This window comes from Tauraco erythrolophus, chromosome 19, assembly GCF_009769465.1.
Source record: "Tauraco erythrolophus isolate bTauEry1 chromosome 19, bTauEry1.pri, whole genome shotgun sequence".
Taxonomy (NCBI): Eukaryota; Metazoa; Chordata; class Aves; order Musophagiformes; family Musophagidae; genus Tauraco; species Tauraco erythrolophus.
Window position 1 is genome coordinate 10,488,826 of NC_141483.1, and position 16,781 is coordinate 10,505,606.

At 38.6% G+C, this 16,781-nt stretch overlaps 1 protein-coding gene across 1 annotated transcript in view; it reads left to right on the forward strand.

The window, feature by feature from the left end:
- The first annotated feature begins 727 nt into the window (after nt 1-727).
- RIMBP2 (RIMS binding protein 2) overlaps nt 728-16,781 on the forward strand; it is a 47,103-nt gene continuing 31,049 nt past the window's right edge. The window contains 13 exon segments of the mRNA XM_086623451.1: nt 728-773; nt 6,531-6,682; nt 9,194-9,270; nt 10,184-10,206; nt 10,209-10,247; nt 10,250-10,291; nt 10,690-10,977; nt 10,980-11,498; nt 15,330-15,463; nt 15,465-15,482; nt 15,856-16,063; nt 16,066-16,257; nt 16,260-16,321. Of these exon segments, the coding sequence (XP_086479577.1) occupies nt 743-773; nt 6,531-6,682; nt 9,194-9,270; nt 10,184-10,206; nt 10,209-10,247; nt 10,250-10,291; nt 10,690-10,977; nt 10,980-11,498; nt 15,330-15,463; nt 15,465-15,482; nt 15,856-16,063; nt 16,066-16,257; nt 16,260-16,321 (1,785 nt within the window). The 5' untranslated portion in view covers nt 728-742.

Consider the following 16,781-nt stretch of genomic DNA (forward strand, 5'->3'; position numbering starts at 1 on the left):
GTGTCTGGATTACTTCTGTGTGGTTTGGCATCTATAGTGAGGAGCATTATTTCTGAAACAGCATTCGGCCGGTAGCTAGGCCCACGTTCTGCATGAACCACTGTGGAAATATTTTTGGTTTGTTTTTTTTTTAATACAGAAATGTTAATCTAGCACTTCAGGAGGCTTCAACTTAATAGCAGAGGATGGGCAAACCTCAGAAATATACCCGAGTTTTAGAAAAAGTTGGAAAAGAGCACGAAAGTGACCTTCAGATGTGTGTAGAAGTCGCAAAGCTGTAGGATCTGTTTCCAGATGTTCTTGGCAGTGATTTTTGGCCAAAAAATATGATGAGAAATTTCCCCTTTGGAAATTGGGGATGAAAGGAGTACTTACCTCAATATTACAGGGCTGTTAGAGGGTTTGTTCAAATAAGGGTGAGAATTTAGGGGGAGAAAAGCGTGACTGTGGACCTGTTTATCCCAATTAGTTTGCCTATCCTGGCTTCCTGATACTTTAGAAAAATCTGACACAGTCATAGTCTGCTCTCATCTCAGCCAAATATCTGTGTTATGCCTTGCTTGTACAGGCCAAGGTCCGAGAGCTAGAGGAGAAATGCCGGACACAGAGCGAACAATTTAACCTCTTGTCCAGAGAACTGGAGAAGTTTCGACAGCAAGCAGGGAAGATTGATCTCCTGAGCAGTAACTCGGTGGCATCCTCAGATATCCCTGGTTCTCCTGGTAAATCTCTTTCCCAGTTAATGAATGGAATAGCCACTTCTATAGGCAAAGGTAAGGACCACCATTTTATTTGTAGGTATCTCTTCTGCCCTGTAGGTTTTAAGATGCAACTCAATGATGTAAATAGAGTTTGATTGTACAAATGGAAGATAAAATTCACTCCTCTTCTGTTTTGTGACTTGTTTGAATTTCAGAGTTTCTCTAAAGTCTTCACTGAGGTTGTTCCAGTTTTATTTGGGCAGTGCCGTGGGCAGAATTCTCTCCAATTGTTGTTGGGTATAGTGATTATCAACCATCAACCTGTTCAGTGTTAAAATTATATATTCCTTATGTAACTATTTACTTCTGTTGGAAGAAGACTGATGTCTTCATATACAGGCTTTGTTGTAAAACCTTCACTGTTTCAGCACAGGAGTTTGTCTGCTATCTTGTTGAAGCAGCAGTTCATGGGGAAAGACAGCACAAAGATCCCCACACTGCATTAGCCATTACATAAAAGAAACTTGCAAATAGAGCTGGGTAGAAAATAGGAAAACTGAATGGAATATTTTGACAAACATGAAAATGTTTTTGAGTTGGTTGTATTTGTTCAACAGAAAATATGTACTGCTCTGTAAAAATTTTAAAGTAAAATGTTAAAAAAAAATCAATGGAAGCAAACACTGTCTACAAAAATACAAATTCTATCAGAGAGTGATTTTGGTTGGAAAGGAGTTTCGCTGGATATATTTTAACAGACCTGAATAGGGATAATATCTATAGTTGCTTGCTAAACTGTGCAAACGTGTGTTTAAATTTTTAACTCTATTTAAAATAGTAGTTGAACATGTAACTCCAAGGTGGTTTAGAAACAGAATAGTCACAACAAAAATATTGTTGATATGAGTTTTAAAAGAAATGGAGAATGTAAAGTAAAAAAAAAATTACATCTGTATTGGTATTCTTACACTTATAGTGCCTAGTATCTTCAACACAGTATGTATTTTTCCAAGACCTGTGTTGAACTTTCACCAGGTCATCTCCTGTTGCCAGAGGCAACTGCTTCTCCTAAGTACACAACTTTGTTAACATACATTATTCATCAGAAAATTTCAAAGACAAGAGGCTACCTGAGGACACTTGAAAGTAACCTGCATGTAAATCACATGTTAGATTGTGTATCATAACTATGTTGTTATCAAGGCTGAGGAGTGCGCTCACCAGCTCAATACCACCCGTGCTAGAATGACTTTAACTACTTGTTCTGCAAAGGAACACTTATCAGGCAATTTGCATTACCCAAATTCCCCCAAAGTTGTTTTAAAATAAGTGAAAAGGAACTGGAAAAATTGACTAGTCTTGACTTTTTTAATTTCCTCTTCCTAAGCTTCTAGAAAAATTCTGAGGCATAGGGCCTAGAAATCACAACTCGTTTCCCTATCGTTGCAGATGAGCAGTTATTTTCAGTGAAGGGTGCTAAACTCAATGTGACACCAAGTCAAAGGAACCAAGGTGACATCCTGCTTTCTTTTCACTTCAGTAACTTTCTGCTTTGTATGCCTTGGGTATTTGAATGCAAAATTTGAGCTATTTGCAGTCTTGCCCACTGTGGTGCATACTAGTTTATAGGCTTTTCTGGAGCTGCAAGTCTTACCTAAGTGGATATTCAAGTGCACTAAATGGAGGATTCAGAAGGCATTACCTGATAGCGTAAGAATTTAGCAGAAATTTCCTTAGTATCAACAGGATTAGCTCTTCATGTCTCTAAGGACAGGATTTTCAAAGCAACAATTAGTTTTAAAGGAAAGATAATTAGGTATTGAGATGTCCTTTAGGCAGCTGGTGAAGATCCAGTCTGCATCTCTGGGACTGATCTAAACAGGCCCCAATCCTCAAATAAAAATCAGCTAAACTTTTTGAGGTCCTCAATTAAACTCTCCAAGCTAACATATTTATTCTTGAAATACTAGTGAAAACAGCTTTTAAAAAAAAACTTTAAAACATAACAAACAGAAATCTTCCTGGGAATCGTTGACTAAAACCACAGAAAACACAGCTGGGTCTGTACTGGAGCCATTTAAAGGCTTCACTCTGTAAACCTTTTCTCATAACCTGTTGATTTTTACGCCTTAGAATTCAGGGCCTGCAGCACTGGTGTGCAAACATCAGAAGTCCTTGGACAATATTAATTCTCAGTATGAATGCACTGATAACAATAAAGTAATGTTTGAGCAAGTGGGCAGGACCGCTAATTATTGAAATCAGCCATTTCACAATAATGATGGTAATGCTACAGCAAGTTCTTCAAACCAGAAGTGTAATTATTTTTATTATGTGAGGAGAAAGAACACAAGAGGGAACACAAGGACAGCTTTCAAAGGAAAGCAAATGACGGAAATGAGATCAGTTTATGACCAGCTGCTTTGCCTTAATTGGCGATGTTTGAATGTATCAGGAAATGAAATAAACCTAGCCAGAATAGATTAGAACGTAAAAAGTTCACTCTAAACATATAATATGTCACAATCAGATATAGAATCCTCAAGATTTATTATTCATCAGATAAAAGGCTTATTTAAATGGCCTTTCTAGATGATTTAGGTAGTCCATAATGCATCAGCAGTTCCAATAAATAAAATGGAGAGTCTAATTGTATTACAAGTACAGCCAGCTTTAATTCTACTGAGACATTTAAATTACTTCTGGTGCTCTTCCTTGCCTCTTTCCTTGAAAGGGTGGTCTTCAGACTTCCTTAACAGATATTTGGCAGTCACGGGAAAATAAAGGCCATTTTGAGCATATATGGATTTTATGAGACTTTATGGACAAAAATCCTGTGGCTTTATAAGGTTCTTCTCTAGTATTTAGAGAAAAAAAAAGAGGCATTTCTAGAAGCTGTTGTGTGTTCTTATGAACTGACCTCTTGGATTTTTCATTTTTAACTCGTAGCTTTTTCCAGAGGGCAAATATAAAAGGAAAGGTACTTTTTATTTTTTTCCTTAATTTCCAGTGAGTTAACAAGTTTTAAAAGAGTCTTTATAGGTCAGATTCCTCCACATTCTGTTGTTCAAGCCCAGGGACATCAATGACATTGCCTTGGGTGAACAAGAGAACCTGGTTTGAAGTTGTTTCTTATTTCGGAGGTAAAGTTAGGCCAGTTTTTAAATGCAGCAACTTTTGTCTGTACTCATGTATTCACAGTTCACGAAAGTAGACATCCTCTACAGAAATGATCAGATTACAGAGATTCAGGGTGTTTCAGGAGGAATGGGCTTCTTGCACAGTGAATCTCCATTTTGCTTTTTGCAAAGACATCGCATGCTTGTTTTTGTTTTGGTGTGGTTTTTTTTTTAATCCAACTGTGGCTCTACATACATAGAATCAGCATGAATTTACATATATTATTTAAGCATCTGATGATCTTTCAAAAAAGTGTCCTGTACAGAATACATAGGATCTAACTGCTAACATTGTATGATACAGCTCACTTGAAAACTCTGTTTTTTTTCCATTTATTGTGGATATTAGACTACCTTGAAAATGCAGTAATTTTTAAGCTGCTTTGAGAAATAGATCACATTGTGATCCCAGATAAAAGCAGTCCCACAGCATAGGAAAGAGCCTTAGAGGATCAGGTTCCGTTATTTCCCACACTTTTTCACAAAGAGACAGGAGTTGATGGCACCCAGTGTAGATTTATTGAGCAGGGAGATGTTACATTGCACAAGTAGCCAATTGAGTAGAGAAACAGAGGACACGGAAGGTGGCAATAAGTCCATTAGGAATACAGACCACTTTACATAGCTGGATTTGAGGCAGAAGCTATATTTCCAGATGCATTGAGGGGTATGGGGTATGGACTTATTCTGATGGGAAGTGAAGCATCTGAGTAGGCTGTATCTAGTTATTAGCAACATCTGGAGCTATAGATGTGTCCAGTCACATGATGTAATTACAACTACCACAGAGTTTTCTCTCCTATGTATGAAGGACTCCAGCTAAATTTTATGTACTTTGTTTTACAAGTGAAAAATACGAGTTGAATATCTTCCAGCATCTCGATATTCCTGGAGTTCTTGATAATGTGTGTTTCTATCTGGTTATCATCCTATCTGTATGCAAAGCAAGGACTATATTGTCCAAGAATCTTTCTCCACATTTTTTTGTTGTGCAACTTATTTAATAATAAAGCCTGAAAAATCCAGGAGGTATGAGACCAAACAGCAGTTTCCTTTGAATGAATAATCACAGTTGGACCAATTATTTATAGGATTGGCTCTGACAGGCTGATATGGCAAGCACATTAACAGCAAACAGAAGGAGCTAAATTGGCTAAAGGTTTCTGAACGGGGATGACTTTTGTGTTATATATGAGAGAGAGGTTCCAGGAATAAAAAATGTGCCCTTTTCCAGCCTGGGGATTGCTGTAAGCAGGCTGGTTGTAATTAATCTTTTGTATGATGACTTGTATATTTCCCTGCTGCCAATGTGCTCAAGATGTCCTGCTGTAAATTACGGTGATGCAGAGAAAATTAATCATATTGGACTGAGGAACACACCAGAAAAACCCTCTAATGATATATTTTGGAGCTTACTCTCCTCTGCAATATGAATAAAGAGGTTCCACTGATAATTCCTGGTGATGTGTGTCTGGGAAGCTTGTAATTCAGTAGCGAAACATTGCTGTCCAGACTTCTGGCAGAACTGGAGAGGAAATGCTGAACCTACACATATTCAGGGTCTGAAAAATTAGAGCATAGGCTCATTATGTTAATGAGTGAGGGAGAAAGGAGGAGGCACTCTGGATATCTGATTGTGTCAGCAGCACCCTGGACTGTGCTTTGTTATAACTTCTGCTGATGCTGCAAGTATAATTAGGCTCAGTTTACAATTTCCTGCTTGTTTCATGTGGTTTGGGGACTAACAATAAAAGCAAAAAATGTAGAAGTGTTTTATGTTGCACTTTGTTAGTGTCTCTTGCAACCTCGATGAAGGTGTTCTTTTCACTTTTCTCTCCTCACCATTAGCCTGCTTTTCACTTGAGTCAGCAGGAGATTAGTTCAGCCTCTTGTAAGACTGCCTCCTTAGGTCTTTTAACACACAGGATAAAATATCTTTTCCTTTTTCTTTTTAAGCGCTTTAAAAAAGCACAGTAAAAATATTCAAAAAGCGTTTCTGGAGATTTTTCTCTTTTCATAGTCTATGTCTTCTGTTTTTTAGAAACTGGAGAGATGGCACTGTGATGAATTATGTGTTTTAGTACTGATGTTAACAAGGAGCTCTTAAGAAACATGAAGCAGGTGCTCTTGGAACTTACTGTCCTGCAAAAAGCCAAACCACTTCCTTTCATTTCAAAATTAATATCCTGCCAACTAAATTATTAGCATTTCAGTCGCTTTCTAAGAAGATAAATGCACAACTGGATTCTACTTTCCAATATATTACAGAGTCCCCGAAAGAAATAGCCGAGTTCCAACTATAAATAGCTTGTTAGTGCTGGGCATGTTAGACAGCATGTCAGATAACTCGTTCAAAGATATCAAGGTGCTCAGAACAAAGGTGGACTTATTTTCATTAGGGGAAGCTTTACTTTTTTTTTTTTAATTAAAATACCTTCATTTTCAGCATGATATTCCATTACATATTGTTGACTTATGTAATTTACACAGGGCTGGGAACTAGTAGGCTTAGCTACTTTTATACTCTGTAGTCCACCTACCTTAGTCTTTTTCTAACAGGAGGAGAAACTAACTTGCTGCTTCTGATTAGTTGGCAGTGTTTTTAGTTGAGAACAATGACTTATTCTCAAGTGGTTTTGTTCACTGCCAGGTCATGAAAGTCCTTCTGGAAGTCGTTGTGTGATTTCAGAGTTTATCCGACCCCTTCAAATATCTGGAGATAAACCAGAACAATTGTCTGTCAAACCTACATTCCTGTCCAAGTCACGGTCTGGTACACCAAGATGCAGATTTGATTCAGACGTGAGTCTTTTTAATTTGTTACTGAAAATATATCTTATGGGGCCAAGACTTCTCTTCTCCAGGGGACTGATGCAGGTTGATCCACCTGCTTTTAAAAATTCAGACATGAATGTTTCTTATTTTCTGAGACAACTTGGGAACATAATCAGTGAGAATTTAACTGGTATTTTGGAGAAGTCTCAGCTGATATGCTAGTTACAAAGCATAAAATGATGCGTGAGAACCTCAAGCTTCTATGAAAACCTCATCCTTCAGTGATGCAGTAATTGTACTTTTGAAAGGTTCTTTTCTTTTCTTTGAAAGATTTTCTGATTTTCAGTAGAATTCTAGTAGAAAGCTAATGGGAGTTCAGAAGAGCTTTATAAAGGTGCCACAGCAAGTTGCTTGGTGATATTAAGAACAAATGTTAAATATAAGGAGGTATAGGACACATACCTCGAAACTTTATAGAAGAGTATATTTCCTATTAAATACTGTAAGCATGTTTTATAGTGGCAAACAGCCATGAGGAAAGGATCTTTAGATTTTACCCTTCACCTTACAGTCCTGAATCCCATTCTTAATCATTATAGAATTAACAATTGCAACTGTGTGCATATTTTCTATCTAGTTTGTATTCATTGCTACTGAACCTGTGAAAGTTTATAAATCAAAATGTTTTTAAATCGATCACAATCCTGAATATGATGTAGAATATTCAGAAAAATATTAGATTCTTGTATAGTAGGAATTCCATTGGCATATCTAAGGATTATCCATAAATAAATAGATATGTATATGTATATACATTTAGCATTACTGAAAAGTGGGAACATTCACTGCTTTTTAAAGAGGCCACAGAAAAAGCAGCCCGAAGTAATCAAACCATAAATAGCAGCTTAGCAACAAGACTTAGCGAAGCAGAACTAACAGCAAGGAACAGAAGAAGTGCACATCAAATTTAATTCCCTTTTCTATTATTTTTGAGTTATCTTTCCCTGAGAATGTCAAGCCCACTTTTGCAGAATTGTTGGTGGTGTGCCTTCTAGAGTGTAATTATGTGATACATACTTACATTATGCAAGCTCACAGAAATTAAGCTCTGTTCTTTTTTAGAGATATCCAGACCCAGGGGGAGTGTGTAGGGACAAAATCTAAACATGGAGCATGGTGCTGTGAAGTCTGAAATAAAAAAATGATCCTCTGCAAAATATGCCTGTAACTTCCCTGGTTGTTACTAGTTACAAAGTCTTAGAGAATAAGCATTATTGAGTTAGTTATGAGCTTTGTGACGTGCCCATAAAAAGGTAGCAGGATGATAACCCTTGAAAATTTGCCTGCATCCGCAAATGCTACAGTTCAGTATTAACTCTGTCTATACTGTAAAATTTCAGTTTTTGACAGCTTGTCTTAGTTGATCCCACTGTATTTCTACCATAATTAAATTTCTTAATTAAGGTAGAATTCTTTAATTTCTTAATGAAGCTGAGGGGAGGAGTTGTTAATTTTTCCTAAAACAGTTCACAGCAAACAGTAAAATAAATGGTCAAAAGAAGTGTATCTCTTGCTCCAAAAACCCTACTAGGCTCAAAGCATAACAGAAAGAATTACTGTTTTAAACCAGTGAGATACCTGGCGCAGAGCTAAATAGGTGGAGTCTGTGTTGATTCAGCACCACAGTTTGTCTCCAGGTTTTGTGGACCAGATTGGTAATGGAACAAATGTGTGCTTTGCAGAATTGAATTAATATGATGGTAAATTAAGAGGAAATATGTTATTTCTTTCAGTTAGTGGAAAGAGTGGAATTCAACAGCTGCTGCTAGCTGTGGATTGGATTGCCAAGGGGTTGTATTTCATGTGATACTCATTGTTTCCAAGTGTTTACCAGCTCTAAAATTCAGAAGTTGTCTTAAGTACTTAGTCCTGGTATCAGGTTTCAACTATTGTTTTTTGATTAAAATATTAGGGTATCACTCTAGATTGTCTGTGTGATCATGTAGCTGTACTATGTCCAGAAACACCAGGCGTATCTCTTACAACAGGTAACCTCAGAGTAACTGAGTTTACAGTGCTTTAATAAAGACTTCAGAAAAACCTTAGTCAGGAGGGTGAAGTGGTCAGTGAGACTGGTGTGGCTAAGTCGTGCCTATTTCTATAGCCAACAGCATGGTCAATGTCACATCTCCTTCAGCCATCACCACGGACCAAATGACAAAGCACCAATCTACTGGTGCTTCCTCAATTTTGCAAGCTTTTGAGGAAAACTGACATCCAGTTTCAGACAAGTGATCTGAATCTCTAGCAAGATGTGAAAGAATTAGCTCAATATCTTTGCCCTGTCAGAATCTGAATTGCAATTCTTTTTTAGCCTAAGTCATTCTAAGTAAATTAACCAGTTCTGTTCCATGTTAGAAGTCATACTTTTTTTTTTTCATGTTGATGTTCACTGTCTGATTTATATCACCTGTCAGGAAAACACTGCATGCACCTTTCTGAAATCATGTGTCTTTTGTTTTTCTTCCCCCTCTACAGATGGATAATGATCAGAATTCCAATACCTCAAAGCAGAGATATTCTGGGAAAGTCCATCTTTGCATTGCCCGTTATAGGTAACAAAACCAGCTCATTCCATATATAATATATGTTCGAAATATCCAACATTTGGTTTTGCTTCACTTTTATTGATTCTCTGAATTATTACCCAGAACCAGTGTTATGGATCGCAGAGCCCTTTCCTGTTTGCACTGGCTGCAGAACAGTGCTATTTCCATGTGTGCTAACTGTCAGAGAAACTTTAATATGGTGTGGCTCTTGTACTCACCATGGTAATTCCAGCCCTCAATGCCTAAATGAGATGAGAATGTGTGTCTCCTACTTTACATAGGATGTCTCAATCTGTTCTTATAAACTGCTTTTTCACCAATGCAAGAAGGTTTTAAAATTGCACATTAAAATTTCAGATATAAAGTACGATCCTGATAAAATTTCTGTGGCTAACAATGTTCTTGCAGGATGGATATGGATTTAATTACTTCACAAGGAATTTTTGTCTATGAGTAGCTTGTTTTAGGTGTAACTTAGTGGTTTTGTCTTTAACTTGTCTCTGTTGAAGTTAATAAACTTGTGTAAAAGACTGCCATTTAAATAAACAGAATATAGGGACTGGAAAAGATCCCTACAAATCAATTTTCTTTAATTGACTTTTAAAAACGAAGATGATTTTGGCCAGTGTATTCAAAGAGATCTAAGTGACAAATGTGTAAGTAAATTCTACAGAAAAGGACGTGGTTTTAAGTGTATAGCACTTGAGCAAATAGGTTCATGACAGCCTGTTGGGGACACAGCTCACAACACAACTCTCCTAGACTCCACTCAGAAAACATGTTTCAGAAGGTAAGGAAAATACTGAGCTGAGGAGTTACCTTCCTGACCAGCCTTTGAACTGTACACTTTTTTTCTGATTCGTACTTAGTTGTGTGGGTGTTGTAAGTGAACACGTTTTCTGTCTGCACTCCATTGCAGTTACAACCCTTTTGATGGACCAAATGAAATCCAGAAGCAGAGCTCCCTCTTACGGCAGGAAAGTACCTTATGTGTATGGAGATATGGATGAAGATGGCTTTTATGAAGGTATTTTTTTTATTCTGTGAATTAATGCTAATTCATGCAGATTCAAATCAATTCGTCTGTCAGACGTGCTCCCAATGCTTTCCTTCATCTACTACCAAATCAGTTGCTAAAATTACCCCTATCATCGTTGTGTTAATTAACAGAGTTTCTGCACCAGCAAAGCCACTCCTTGCAGGCATAGCTAATTATAAGATATTTTATGTTGTCAGTTTTTCCTACTAGAAAGATTTCAGTTGACAAGAAAGCTTACTGGCAGCTCTGGTTTTTGCCTCACTGAACCTTTATGTTCTCAAACTGCAAATATTGTTTATGTAGAGTTTTCTCTTCTTCCTTATCTTGTCCACATGCAAGAAGTTTGCTCCTTCAAGGATTTTAATGGCATTATTCTTTCTCACCAGGGGAACTTCTAGATGGACAAAGAGGACTGGTCCCTTCAAATTTTGTGGATTTTGTTCAAGACAATGAGACCCGGTTATCAACCACATTAAGCAGTGAGCAAGATCAGAATTTTATCAACCATTCTGGGCCTACTTTGGAAGGAAACCTCTTGGAGATAAGTCCACCAACTCACATAGACTCTAGCATAATCAGCAATGGCGCAGGGACTCTGGATGTGAACATTGATGAAATTGGAGAAGACATTGTGCCTTATCCTAGAAAAATCACCCTTATTAAACAACTAGCCAAAGTGTCATTGTGGGCTGGGAGCCACCGGTAGTGCCACCCAGATGGGGAACCATTAGCAGCTACAATGTTCTGGTTGACAAAGAAGTACGGATGAACATAGCCTTGGGAAGCAGAACGAAAGCTCTTATAGAAAAGCTTAACATTTCTACTTGTACATACCGAATATCAGTTCAGAGCATTACAAACAAGGGTAACTCAGATGAACTGCAGTGCACTTTGTTAGTTGGGAAGGATGTCATAGTAGCTCCTTCTAATCTTAAAGTGGACAATATAACCCAGATTTCTGCTGAGCTGTCCTGGCTCCCTACAAACAGTAATTACAGTCATGTGATCTTTCTTAATGAAGAAGAATTTGACATTGTCAAGGCTGCTAGCTACAAGTACCATTTTTTTAATTTGAAGCCCAATATGGCCTACAAGGTGAAGGTCATGGCAAAGCCCCATCAGATGCCCTGGCAGCTTCCCCTGGAACAACGAGAAAAGAAGGAAGCCTTTGTGGAATTTTCTACGTTGCCAGCAGGTTTGATATTTTCTCCCTACACCAAAGCCTCCAGTTAAATTTCTCTGAAAATTCTAGATTTATTAATCTAACTGTTAGCTTTGTGCTGTAATCCCCGTCACATTCATGAGCAGACTTGAAATTATTAGATTGCTTTATGGTATCTAAAATTAATTCCTGTCCTGCGTTATTAGCTTCTTGTCCCTGAGTAAGGACTGAAGCATTTTTGGGAGATAAATGAGGGAAAGCCATGCCTATCATCATCACAGATCACACACTAAGTGTTTTTTCAGACTAATCTCCATTTGCATTTAATTTGTCCAATTATAGTATTTCTGGAAGTAATTTATTTTCTTTGGTGTGAACAACACTGGTTAAAAAAACAAGTATTACTTCTGACATGTTATTTGTATGTAATTTGTGTGTTTTAAAGCATTTTTTACAGGGATGATCCAGCCCTTTTCTGTAATGAAGAATAACACAGACCTCTTAGAGGACCACACAGTCATTTAGGGATGTAAATGCATTTGATTGCGAAGTCGTAATCACTTTGTACAATTTGGATTTGTAAAGATAACAATAACACATTGGTCACGTTTTGGAAAGTCCAAGGTTTTTTCCCACCTTGCTTTTACATTAGGATGTTGATAAGTGTTACCAGTCATTTTCCCAGTCTGTAAGAATGGTGAAGTAATGTTGAAAACCAGAGCTGCAATAATGTAGTGCATTTAAAGGATAATCTCATAATTTGAGGGTGTATGGCAGTATCTGAAAAATTTGAGCATCTCTCCCTATAGATCCATCTAACCAAGGTCATCTAATCAAGAGCAAGTAGAAGACCCCTTATATGCTCAGACTTCCAGAGCACTGAATGCCTCTGAAGCAGGGACAGTCAAGTACGAGTGACTCCTGGCAAGCGAAATTTCAATGGCATGTACTGTGCCATGGCTTAATTGACTCCCTGCTGGGATTTGATTCTACAAAAGGGACAGGAATATGTTCTGGTCTCTTCCTTGGCTTGCGTGACTTACGTGTAAGGAGACAGGCAGGACAGTATGCTCGTTGAGAAGAGAGGGAGCTAAGATTATATGTTTACTGCTTTTGATGCTTGCTGATTTATCATTTCTGTAAAAATGTCCTCAGCTCAGACATTTGCTCTTTTGTCTTAATTCATTTCAGTGAGATAAGTGCTAGTGCTATTATTGAATCTGCTAGGAGGGGGAGCATTTTAAACTTTGTATATGCTCTGTGGGAGTCAGAAGATACTGCCTAGATGGTGGCTTGAACTTATTAGATATGTTAACTTCTTTATTATTTGGGAAAGGCCTTTGTGTGAGGTTTTTTCAGGCCAAACACTTAACATGCTGTATCTCCCTCTAGTTGCTGAATTATGCTAGAGCAATAAAGGAGCCGTTCTCTGTTGAAAAGCTAAAATGCAGCGAAGCCTCTGCTTTTACATCCAGAGATCCCAGAATCTTCCCCATGACTTCATTTCACAGAGAACAATTTTACAAAAGCATGTCAACTTTTCGCTGTTATATAGCAAAATAAAATAGCAACTGTTGAAGTGATTAGAGGTTGATGCTTGTATTTCAAAAGTCATTGAAACAGAGGGAAAAGGATGCTGATGAATCAGAGTCAGCAATGGGAGTTACCATCATAGTGTGTCATGTTTACTCTTGCAATATTACTAGCTTTGAGTAACCACATATCTGAATATGAGATTCAGTGATAACCTTATAGAAAAGGATGCCAGCAGCCACATATGCCAAAAAGGGAGTGAGGATCAGTGAACATTTTAAAATTTTTGCACTGTATCAATCTCAGAGTTTTTTTAGGAATACATTAAGCAAAATGAACTTCAGATACTGCTCACATTTCAAAGCTGGAGAGAGCAGTTCCATGAAAATACAGGATAATTAGAGGTCACCTTTTCACTTCTCTCTTTGCATAGATATGTCATGTTTTGCATGATTTATACTTGAAACACATTGCTTCCTATCAGATCAAAGCTGAGTGACAGCTCTTTAGTTGCTGAGCAATTGAACTCCTCTTCTTCATTCATCAAAGCAGTAGAATGCTTAAGTTAAAATAAAAGCAGTTCTCTTTTGGATGCTCAGATCTAAAAATAGATATAAGTATTGACAAGATTGGGACCAATGGGACTGTTAATGTGTTTTTAGCTAATTTAGGTAATAAATTAATGAAGACAAAACTGTAGCAGAATTCTGAAACAAACATGTTGATGACCAAGACCATCAAAAGTCATCTAGAGTAATTTCCCTTCTAATGATGGGAGAAAATAGAAACCATACAAAGCCTTGGCATTACAGCCTATTAAACTTCTCTCTGCTACAGCCTGTGAAGGTTGAGATAGACTCCCTGGGGATTGTTGGTTTTGGGAGAATGGAAGGAAGGTGACTTCTCCTGCAGGAGCAGATTAATGTCATTGTCATTGACAAGATACTGGACTAGATTAGATGCATTCTTTCTTGTAAACTGAGGAGCTTTGCTGGATTGGAAGTGCTGGCTGTCAATAAAATAGGATGGTCAGGGAAGCTGAAATTCAATCCTAAATCAAAATCTGCATCTTGGTCAAGAATAGCATTAGGTCAATTTGCATACTTTCACCTTGCAAGTCAAAAATACATTATAGGTGCAAGGGATGGTATAAGCAAAAATTTCATGTTGTGCCTGTAGAGTCCCTGAACATGACCGTAATTTTATTTCCATGCCCACTAGAGGATGAAATTTAGTGACAGAAAACTACTGAAATGCACTGATGGTTTGCCAGCATATCTGGAGGCTGAGGCTTGTGTGATATTTACACTTGTATCATGATCTGTTTGTCAGCAATGAATGCACACGGTTGAAATATTTGTAGCTTTTTTGGTAGAATGAACAGAAATTGGTTGTGCTTAGTTCAGTGACAAGAGCAAACTCACAGCAACCAAGGTTTGCTCTCCCAGCTGTTACGCAGAGATGGCTCCAGCTGAACCCTGCTTCGAAATGTTTTAGCGTGAAACACTTCTCAGGTTTGGCTGTTACATTAACACAACAGGATGCCTGAAATATTAATGAACTAACAATCTCTATGGTATTTTTACTTTGACTTTCTGTCCAAAGTAGAGCTATTTATAGCAGAGTAATAATGTCTTTTAATTAAGGATGTATTTGGGTTGCTATTACACCAACTTACTGTAAATGCCCTAAAAGGTTAGTAGACGTATTTTTTTCTTCCATGCAGAGAAAAGACTTTGAGTCCACCTGTCCTTTAAACCAGCATGCTGCTGATTGAAATGGTTAAAGTTTCAGCTTCCAGTCCGCATCACGTCTTAGTGTCAATGTGCTTCTGGCCAGTAAATCGTGACTTGGAGCCACCGATGGTCCAGAGAGACAGAATTTGACAGTGATTTCTAAGTGTGTAGCATGCATTTGGTGCAGAGATATATATCAAAAAGTCATTTGCTGTCACCTGCAACAGGTTTCCACTAACAGTGCCACTCTGGGACCTTTTTCTCCCTGCATTTTTCTGTTAACATTTTATGCATTTAGAGTAAGTAGCAGTTACACAGCCTGGAGAGATGAAAATAGATCCAGAGCAAGTTGTAAGTACAGACCAGCTTGCAAGAAATACAGCTTAGTTACTGGCTATAGGCTAAGGGTCAGTTCTTGGCTCCATGACCTGCTGAGTGTAGCTTCTGGTTTTACATAATAACTGCAATAAGGATATTTTGTCATATTAAAAAAAAAAAAATGCTTTGAGATCCGCAGTTTCCAAGTTTCAGTATATCATTGGACACACATAATTCTGATGTAAGGCTCAACAGTGACAAGTCTTGTCGTTCTTAGGTCCTCCAGCTCCACCTCAAGATGTGACTGTACGGGCTGGGTCCACTCCAGCGACCATACAGGTGTCGTGGAAACCACCAACTCTGACAGCGACAGGGACCTCCCATGGCGCCAATGTTACTGGCTATGGTGTTTTATGCGAAGGGTCAACGGGTGAGTTCTCCTTCCAGCCTTACAGTCACTATCTACATTAGGTGAATTGCAACTGACAGGTAAAGGCAACAATGAACATGTGACACCACTTGAATGTGTGCAGGGTTTTCCCAGCTTTTAGTAGAACCTACTGTTTCGTTTGTGCATACCTTGCTCATTAGCTTCCTTTCCGTAAGCACTTAAGCTTTTGGACAAATGAGTGGAAGAGATTGAAGACAACTGGTGCTAATTGGTGTGGAGCCCTAATGTGGGCTCTTGCAGCCCACTCTGTTGGCAATAACCCATGTTAAGACTGTAAGGTTGTACTTTAGTAGGGTTGAGGGGAGGGAAACAGATGTCTTCATGCTACTAAGTTGCTTGTTTGTGTACTCAGGTGGCAGAGGTGATCTTTCCAACAGCAGAGAACACATTGGTGGAGCTTCTGAGACTAAGAAGTTTGGAAGCAAAGGAAGTTACAGTTCGAACACTCTCTGCACAAGGGGAATCAGTGGACTCTTCTGTTGCTGCCATTCCATCTGACCTACTGGTGCCCTCCAACCCTCACCCCAGAACTGCTCCCAAATCTAAGCCATTAGCAAGTGCCGAGCCCCAGAAACCAAAGAAGAACATTTAGGTCCACATTTAAAAATGGATGAGTCATGGGAGCAGACTCGTTCGGCATCTCCTGTTCATGGACATACGCTTGAGCCACCTGCCCCTAATTTTCACAGCTCGCTTCAGGGGAGGAGGTCTCCATCGCCTAACCGAATACTCCCTCAACCTCAAGGCACACCTGTCCAAATACTGTCGCAAAAGCCATGGCAAGAGAAGCTGCACAACGAGTTGCAGAGAGCAATAGGGTAAGAGCGAACTTTTTCTTAAAGCTTTTTTGGACTGGCTTTATTCATTATCTTTGGGCAGTCTTGGCTCACTGGGGAAGTTCCGCTGGACTGGAGGCTGGCGGATGTTACCCCATTTACAAAAAAGGGTGGAAGGAGGATCCGGGGAACTACAGGCCTGTCAGTCTGACCTTGGTGACGGGCAAAGTCATGGAACAGGTTATCTTGAGTGCTATTAATGAGCACATACAGGTTAACCGGGTGATCAGGCCCAGTCAACATGGTTTATGAAAGGCAGGTCTGCCAATCAAACCTGATCACCTTCTATGACAGGGTGACCCGCCTGGTTGACGAGGGAAGGGCTGTGGATGTAGTTTTCCTGGACCTCAGTAAAGCCTTTGATACAGTTTCTCATAGTGTTCTGGTTGAGAAACTGGTAACTGCTGGCCTGGATAGGTACACCCTCCTTTGGGTTAAAAAC